The sequence below is a fragment of the Coffea eugenioides genome, chromosome 3 (assembly GCF_003713205.1).
Source record: "Coffea eugenioides isolate CCC68of chromosome 3, Ceug_1.0, whole genome shotgun sequence".
Taxonomy (NCBI): Eukaryota; Viridiplantae; Streptophyta; class Magnoliopsida; order Gentianales; family Rubiaceae; genus Coffea; species Coffea eugenioides.
This window is the reverse complement of record NC_040037.1, coordinates 22,899,355-22,908,325: the sequence shown is the minus strand read 5'-3', so window position 1 is coordinate 22,908,325 and position 8,971 is coordinate 22,899,355. Positions and strand designations below refer to the sequence as shown.

Sequence of the window (8,971 nt, the reverse complement as noted above, 5' to 3'; positions counted from 1 at the left end):
AGAAGTAAGTTACACGATCACATGAGTTAATGATTTCGGATTACCTTCCTAGTATAATATTGAAAGTAAACCACTTAATTCTCGCATCCATTAAATGCAAGTAAAGATTCTTTACATATTTACTCCCAAATTCTTTTATTTCAGGAGGAGGGCAATTATTGGAATTTAGACGAAATATTACCCAACTCTAAGGGTATTTTATAAAATTGAAGGGGGACAATTGCCCACCCACAATTTAACATAGCTTCGCCCCTAAGTGCTGCAGTGCACATCTTTTGTCTACATGTGAGAATCAGTCCCCTCTAACCTCTCTTCGTCCAGTTGGTCCCCAGATTGGTTAGAATCTGAGTAATGTAGAAATTGATCCTCTTTTTGTGTAAAAGTGCGAACCACTTCCTTTAACTCCTTTTGATCCTGTTGGTTTCTTTCTTAAATAGGTTAGAGTAGGAGTAATGCAGATATTATCGATTGACAAAACTATCCCTCTCTTTCTTTTTTTACTTCCCACCCTTCCCCATACTCTTCCATCTCCACCCAACTGTCACATCCAAGATTCGAACTCTAAGTGGACAGCCGTCCTTTAGTTGAAACTTCAAACTTCAATTTTTATTTTGTTTTTCTTGTAACCAATGATAAATAGAATAATCCCAGCCCACTTCAGCAATTATTGGTACCTTCATTTTAGCAAAGACGCACAAGTTTCGTTCAGTTGAAAGCGCTAGATTCGGATTTAGAAAAGTCAGCCATCCGCGAACGCCATGAAAGTCGTCTGAGTCTTTCACTAAATGGACCGCTTAATTTATCCATTTTGGAGGTGTATCATCTTTGGAAATTAGGCCGAAATCTGAGCTAGTGAATCCAATGCAGGCGTCTTTCCAGGTGAAATGTCCAAGTTTTATCAACTGCGGAATTACAGCAGACAATACTTCTAAAACAATCGGTTGAAGATATTTAATAGATCTTACACCTTAATACCATCATCGATATGATCCCACATCTGCCAATTTATCATGAACACAAACGGGCTGATGGAGCCTTTTTCTTTTCCTTCTTTTTAACCCCATGCTTTTACATCTAATAGCCAAATATATATGTGTACTAAGAAATTAAGAATGCAAAATCCCCAATAACTTCATAAGAGAAGTGACATTACAATTTTTGTTCAATGACGATTTGAGCTAACCTCAAAAGCTTTCACTTAACTCTCTTTCAAGCACAAGACTCCAGAATGAGGAATTAGGACAGATTCCTTCAGTCTACAAGCAACTAATATGGTGTGACAAAAGGACGCCACAGAAAAGAGTGGATGACCATGCAAGTCTTTCAAGTATAATTTAATTTATGATATATGGGGTCAATAAAACACCAGCTACAAAAGTCTTTTTCATACGGTTTACGTAGCCTTATCTTTTTATATCTTTGTCCCAATAGAATCACAAACCCCCAATTTTCTCAATCATATGTAGTCTGCTAGAGATTCAAGCTAAAGTGAGCTACTCGGGAGCAGCTCGATGAATGGTTTGACTCGAGTTTGAGTAACTCATTTTGTCAAATTGAGTTGAGCACAAGCCTTAGAGAAGGAGACTCAAGTGCTCGACGAACTTATTCAAGAAATTAGGCTTTTTAAATTTAAAAATAATATGTGTGTGTGTGTGTTACACTTATAAGTATAAAAGTTGTGAAATTTTCCACTAAAAAATTGAGTTCAAGTTCAAATGGCTCGGAAGGATCTTCGAACTCAATTGAATCGAGCTTGAACTTATATACTATTTGTTTAAGTCGAGTTTGAACTTAAGAATCTTTAATCATTTGAGTTTGAGCTTGACCTCAAATAGTACTAACAATGATCGAGTTCAATTTCAAATGTGACACTACTCGAACTCGAGTCGGTTGGAATGCACCCCTAATAATATATATATATATATATAACACTTGAGCTTGCACAACTTTTCAAACAGCAACATAGATCACAACGAAGACAAAGTTACAGCTTCTTTCTCCAATTTTACAGTGCATCCAGCCTAGCAAAATGCGGTCTTCGAGGGGAGTCTGGTACAGCAACAAGAAATAAAGAAACCACAATGGATTTTTTTTGTTAGTTTCTCTGCGAATATATTAGTATCATCATGAATTAATAAATAAAATTCTAAAATTGTTCATATTTTAGATGCTATAGCACATACTAACAAGTTGTAGCTCTGATTAAGGTTTGAAATGCAACGATAGTAGACTTTAAGGAAACAAATAGAGATACAACTAAAGTAAATTTATTTTCCCAAAGGATCATTTTTTTTCAAGTTTGACACCCCCAATCTTGTAATTTCTTTCCCAAAGCCAACAGACGGTTCAGGACAAAGAAGCATGTTGGAGCAAGTTCACAAACATTATCCAGTTAGTAAGTTTAGTGGACTATGACTTGTTTTGTTATAGAATTAATTGGCAGGGGAATTCTAATCCCGGCTGAGGTAATCTGATTAGTTTTGGATTTGGTTTTGTTGGCCAATTCATCAAGCTACAAATAATGATGGTATCCTTGTAATCCTTTAAATTCCTATCACTTTACTTTTTGGTGTCTGTATAATATCCTTGTAATCCTTTCAAACATGCATTTAAGAATAAAGACTCTTATTGACTAGTCGGCAAATAGATGATGGATGCAATTTGATTTTGGCCCTAAATTACAGAACTTTTGAGCTTGGAGGGCTGAATTAAGAATCCTTGCTACTTTGAACATGCAACGTAGCATTAGCTTGCAACTATGACTGTTGGCTAGACCGAGTTTATCAAAGGAATGCCAATTAGCCAAAGATTATTACCACCGAAGTATCTAAAACGTATCTTCTGTTTTTGTGGACCACTCCCCCCCCCCCCTCTCTCCTCTCTCTCTCTCTCTCTCTCTCTCTCTACCTTCCACTCCTTCTTATACCCTTTCCAAACTCAAGTGTCAGATTCAAAATTCAAACCCTAAAACTAGCAGTGGAAAACCATCCTCTAGTCAAAACTTCAAACTTCAATTCTTTTTTTTTTTTTAAGTAACCAATGAAAAATAGAATGATCCCAGCCCCACTTTAGCGATTATTGGTACCTTCATTTTGGCAGGGACCGCACAAGTTTCATTCAGTTGAAAGCGCTAGAATTGGATTTAGAAAAGTCAGCCATCCACAAACGTCATGAAAGTCGTCCGAGTTTTTCACTAAATGGACCGCTAAATTTATCCATTTTGGAGGTATATCATCCTTGGAAATTAGGCCAAAATTTGTGCTAGCGAATTGAATCCAAGCGTCTTTTTAAGTGAAATGTCCAAGTTTTATCAACTGAGGAATTACAGTAGATAAAACGTTTAAAACAATAGGTAAAAGATATTTAATACATCTTATACCTGAATACCATCACCGGTATGATCCCACTACTCCCAATTACCATGAACAAATACGGGATGATGGAGCACATCTTTTTTTCAACCCAATGGGTTTACATCTAATAGCCAAATGTATGTGTACTAAGAAATTAAGAATACAAAATCCCCAATAACTTTGAAGACTTCTGTCCCTCGATCCTTTGTTATGATGATTAACAAGTCAAAATGATGATTTGAACTAATATTTTCCGATGAGAATTCTGATAGAACAGGTGCTCAATCACTAGGGAAAAAAGAAAAGAAAAGCTAGAAGAAAGGAACGGTGTCGCAATCTGTTGGACGCAGCTTCAAACACACCTTGGAGGATTGGACGTACAAAGCAACCTTTCAAGGAACGACATCCATCTTCGGACACACTTTTGAACACAAGAAACAAGGGTCGGCTGTCCAAACATGGAAGAGCAAATATCAATCTTGATTGAATGAATCTCTCGGACAATTGGCATCCCTATCGACCATTCGAAAATTCAAAAGCCAAGTTGGAATCCTCTGGTCATCCGTCGGATGGACTTTTGGACAAAGGAGAACTTGCATTGGTCATCCGGACTTCTACACAACAAAGCTTCTCATCCTTGATTGAACGATTGTATCGAACGCTAGCATAACGATCAGAAATATGATAGTTTCAACGGCTAGTTTTTTCTGCATTAAATGCTTTATTATTAGAGGGCATTTTGGACCAATTTTTGGGATCCTATAAATACCATAAAGTCTAAACTTATTAGAAATTTTGTCTACATCAATTATAAGCTCTCTAGAGTAATTTTGGCTAAAAAAATACTCTCTTTTGTTCACTTGTAGTTTTTTATGAGGTTGAAAAGCTTGTAAAATTCTTCATTGTAATTGTGAGCAATTCAATTTTAGCTTGGAAGTGTAAAACCTTTGACTCAATTAAGGAGAGATTAATGCGAGTAAAGGTAATCATTTATTTGTAAAAGTGGCATTGTTTCGCCAATTTGAAGAACTTTTTTAATGGATCAACTTCAATCTTGGAGAAGATTGGAAGTGTACCTTGGTATCATTAGAGTACCATTTCATTTGGTTTACTTTATTTTAATATATTGCTCATTTAGGTGCTATACTTGCCTCATCTTTATTGTTTTCTACTTACTCATAGTTTGTGATCATTTAGATAAATTTGGTTAGTTAAAATTAGATAAAATCTGCCATAACTTATCTAGTTTTTATACAACTTAATTCACTCCTCCTCTTAGATTACACTGGACACTTGCAAAGTTTATAAGAGAAGTGACAACAATTTTTATTTCATGACGAATTGAGCTTACCTCAAAAATTTTCACTCAAGTCTCTTTCAAGCACAAGACTCCAGAATAAGGAATTAGGACAGATTCCTTCTAGTCCACAGGCGTCTAATATGGTGCGACAGAAGGACGCCACAGAAAAGAGTAGAAGACCCATGCAAGTCTTTCAAGTCTAATTTCATTTGTGATATATGGGGTCAAATAAAACAGCAGCTACACAAGACTTTTTCGTAAGGTTCACGTAGCCTTATCCTTTCAAATCTTTCTCCGAATCTCAATCATATATATGACACTAGAGCTTGTACAAGTTTTGAGACTGCCACATAGAAATAAACAATGACGAGCAAGACTTTTGCTTCTCCTATGTTCATCTTCTTTTGGCTTTTGATGATTTCCATCATTTTAGTCCAACCCGCTCTCTCTGGACGGACGCTTGGCAGCAGCGGTAAGTATACACTTCTTTCTTATTGACAGTTTTTTTTTAAATTGCTCAGCAGTGAGTTTGCTTTAATCGAAAACATTCATCTAAATTTGATACACTTACTATAAACTATGATGATGGTAGTATAAATCATTGATGCATGAAAGTTGTTGATTTGGGAATTAGATTAGAAAGAAATTGAACTATTTTCCTCGTTCTCTCTAGAACTTCTCCTATCAAAATCTCCTCTGCCTTTTTCACGGAAGAGAGATCAGATAAATTTGGTCTTTTCCCATAAAAGGGAGTCCACTCTTTAATATTTTAGTTTTTGTCATAGTAATAAATTCTTTTCTAGAGTTTTCTAATGACATATTCTTCTCTTATAGGATCTCCCAGTGAGAGTTTCTTCTTCCCCAATTTCTTCTAATGAAAGTTTTATTTTCCCCTTGATTTTTTCCTTATGAGATTTTTTTTTTTCAATTTTTTTCATTTTCTGTGAAACTTGAGATTTTGTAGATCTAATTTTTCACATTTGCAATTTCTCCATTTATTGTTATCGAATTTAAACTTCTCGTTGAAGTTGAACTAATATTTAATCATATCTCTTGCTATAAGAAAAATGCACAAATTTATTGGATTAAAATGATTTATCTGGATGGGAGACATGATATATTGGAGCATTAATGTTATATTTATTTATATTAATTTTTCAAATCTATTGTATCTATTAATTTCATACCTATATGTATTTGTGTCACATTTGATTTGATGTATTTCTACCATTAATGCAGATTCAATAATCCTTTCTATCAAAAAAGAATACAAGGAAATTGACGTGGATGTTGCCCTTTTGATATTAATATCTCATTTTATTATGGCAGTAATTTTTTGTATTTTGGCAGGTGGTGACGCCACGATTGGAATCATTCCAGGTGGTCCTCACAAGGCAACTGGTACAAGTTCTCCTACTAACTCTGCTCCTAAAGCTGTAGGCCGTGAAAGAATACAAGGAAATTGACGTGGATGTTGCCCTTTTGATATTAATATCTCATTTTATTATGGCAGTAATTTTTTGTATTTTGGCAGGTGGTGACGCCACGATTGGAATCATTCCAGGTTATCCTCCCAAGGCAACTGGTACAAGTTCTCCTACTAACTCTGCTCCTAAAGCTGTAGGCCGTGAAAGAATACAAGGAAATTGACGTGGATGTTGCCCTTTTGATATTAATATCTCATTTTATTATGGCAGTAATTTTTTGTATTTTGGCAGGTGGTGACGCCACGATTGGAATCATTCCAGGTTATCCTCCCAAGGCAACTGGTACAAGTTCTCCTACTAACTCTGCTCCTAAAGCTGTAGGCCGTGAAAGAATACAAGGAAATTGACGTGGATGTTGCCCTTTTGATATTAATATCTCATTTTATTATGGCAGTAATTTTTTGTATTTTGGCAGGTGGTGACGCCACGATTGGAATCATTCCAGGTTATCCTCCCAAGGCAACTGGTACAAGTTCTCCTACTAACTCTGCTCCTAAAGCTGTAGGCCGTGAAAGAATACAAGGAAATTGACGTGGATGTTGCCCTTTTGATATTAATATCTCATTTTATTATGGCAGTAATTTTTTGTATTTTGGCAGGTGGTGACGCCACGATTGGAATCCTTCCAGGTGGTGGTACAAGTTCTCCTACTAACTCTGCTCCTAAAGCTGTAGGCCGTGGACCCATAGGTTATGGGCCGTTACACAGGCCTCCAATTTGCAACAAACCAATATACGCGCGATGCTTGCCGGCCCCGCCAAGAAGACCATGTAATTATTATAGCTTTTGCCGACCCCCACTCCCACCAAAATAAAGTTGCCAATAAAGCGGACTCGACCCGATCAACCCCTACTAATAAAGTTGGACCGATACTGCTCCAACTGCAGCTAAGCTCATATAACACTGAGCCCATGCAATAGAAATATACGCATGGATTAGACGTTTTGAGAATGTTTTTAAAAAAGTTTACGATAGTGTGAAAAACTTTTAATGTTGATATTTAGATATTTTGGGAGTATTTGTGGGAGTATGATACTGTAGTATTATATTTAAAATATTTGTTTATGAAAAAACGGTAAATCCGTGTAGACCTACATTTCAAGTGTTTGTAAAAAATTAAATATATGAAGAGATTGTATATGTGTTGATTGTAATTTAGTAAATTCGTACACAAGCATGAGCTCTCAAACTACTTATTTTACTAAATCATTCTTCATGATAATATTTGGCCTTCACATTTTTCTATCTGTAATGGATAAAATGTGTTTTGACAAGAGCTCTTGTAGTTTGGTCCGTCATAAGTACAGCTAATGGTGATATAAATCAAGTTTAGGGTTTATATTCTGAACCTAGAAGAGGAGATAGCTTTTATCTAAAATATGAAATTTCTCCTTTGGTCCAAACTTAAACTTTGTGAAGTTTGGTCATAAATTCCAATTGACGTTGGTAACTGGATGAAATCTCTGCATGGGTACACCTTATTGACCATACGATTCACTTTGGTACTGCTTTTTATTTTTATTTTTTCCCTTTTTCTCTTGTAGACTGTTTTAATTTGTAAAAGTTCCATTGATGTTTATTCATGCTATCAGCAATAGCTATGACAGTCAAATCACATAGACTATCTATCTATTATACTTATAACTATATGTTATACCAAATTAAAGAACTATTATGACTAAATGACAGGGGAATTTGGAGTTAGGTAGGTTTGACTCTCCCTCTTTTAGGCTTCTGGTTAATTTACTTTCCTGATTCCCTTTCATTTGGATTAAATTTCCAAAAATTTTTCTCTTTGATGATAGATACTTTGTCCTGCAAATGGAAAAGTATGCAAGAATATTGAGTATATTGGCATCCATTTGAGTTTTCAGTGTGCAAGTTTGCAAACTGTTTATGTTGGTTCAGGAATTTTAATATGCATGTCTGGTTGCATGGCAGTACCTTTACTGCCAAAACTGTGCTTCGTAATGAGTTCAGAAAATATTCAAACCAATAAAAAAGAAAAGAAAAAAAAATCTCACTTTAATTGATTTTACTGCCAAGTTGTACACAGCTCACGTTCATATATTCATCATCGTTTCTCCAGTAATGGTGCATTACGTTCAGTTAAAGCAGCTTTGAAAACTAAGAAACTACTCGTCATAGAAGAAGAAGAGATCCAAATAGTGATGTCCATCTTTTTCTTATTTTGGATATTTATCACCCTTGTAATTCAATTTAACTTAAAGCATAGAACATGCAGAAATTAAGAAGAAGCACTACTTGCCCTTTTCATTAGTTTGTATGCCACGGTTTTCTTTACAAATTGAAGTTGAATAATTGAGTTTCTATGGCACTGTTCTTGATTGTTTTAGACTTTACAAAATCTGATTATGGAAATTAATGATAAGCAAAAACTACTCTTTTGGGTGATTATGGATTTTAGCTTTTTTAGTGATGAGAAAATTCATGATTAGAAGACAAAAGTAATCGAGAATATTATAAAAATTAATTATTCAAAATCAGAATCTATAATCAGTTAAAATAATCAATCGAAATCGAAAGAACAAGTGATGGAAAGCGAATTGGTTTGCATCCAAGTCCTTCGTCTTCCACCCCTTTTGCCACCGGCAAAGGTACTCCTAACTCGGGCAGCACCACCCCGAAAAATTTTCCCTGCAGCCGAACGGGGGCTCTGTCTATTAATCGCAAGATATTTTTCTTATGGTGCAATTGATATTTGCAAACCACAAGGCGTACAAGCAAATCCTTACATACAAGGGTGCAGTTCAATTACTCGTTGCCGAAATATATATTATTCCTTAAAGCCGAGTGCAGTTTTGCCGACA

The 8,971-nt window shown here is 35.4% G+C and overlaps 1 protein-coding gene across 3 annotated transcripts; it reads left to right on the top strand.

Annotated features, from left to right (window-relative positions):
• Nucleotides 1-4,872: 4,872 nt before the first annotated feature.
• Nucleotides 4,873-7,294, top strand: LOC113765518. Of its 3 annotated transcripts, none has more exons than XM_027309732.1 (6): nt 4,873-5,125; nt 6,004-6,054; nt 6,188-6,238; nt 6,372-6,422; nt 6,556-6,645; nt 6,815-7,294. In XM_027309732.1, exons 1-6 carry the CDS (start codon nt 5,017-5,019, stop codon nt 6,952-6,954), a joined length of 492 nt encoding a protein of 163 aa, XP_027165533.1. In that variant the 5' UTR covers nt 4,873-5,016; the 3' UTR covers nt 6,955-7,294. The 3 variants fall into 3 exon arrangements, with proteins under 3 accessions (XP_027165533.1, XP_027165532.1, XP_027165531.1); XM_027309731.1 differs by having other exon boundaries at nt 4,878-5,125; nt 6,556-6,585; nt 6,740-7,294; XM_027309730.1 differs by having other exon boundaries at nt 4,881-5,125; nt 6,556-6,606; nt 6,740-7,294.
• The last annotated feature ends 1,677 nt before the right edge of the window (nt 7,295-8,971 follow it).

What these genes read in the sequence shown, in the direction of transcription:
- LOC113765518 (XM_027309730.1), top strand. Translation starts at nt 5,017, where the DNA reads ATGACGAGCAAGACTTTTGCTTCTCCTATGTTCATCTTCTTTTGGCTT. An exon ending in ACGGACGCTTGGCAGCAGCG is followed by an intron (nt 5,126 to 6,003) that starts GTAAGTATACAC and finishes GTATTTTGGCAG; the next exon opens with GTGGTGACGCCACGATTGGA. An exon ending in TGGTCCTCACAAGGCAACTG is followed by an intron (nt 6,055 to 6,187) that starts GTACAAGTTCTC and finishes GTATTTTGGCAG; the next exon opens with GTGGTGACGCCACGATTGGA.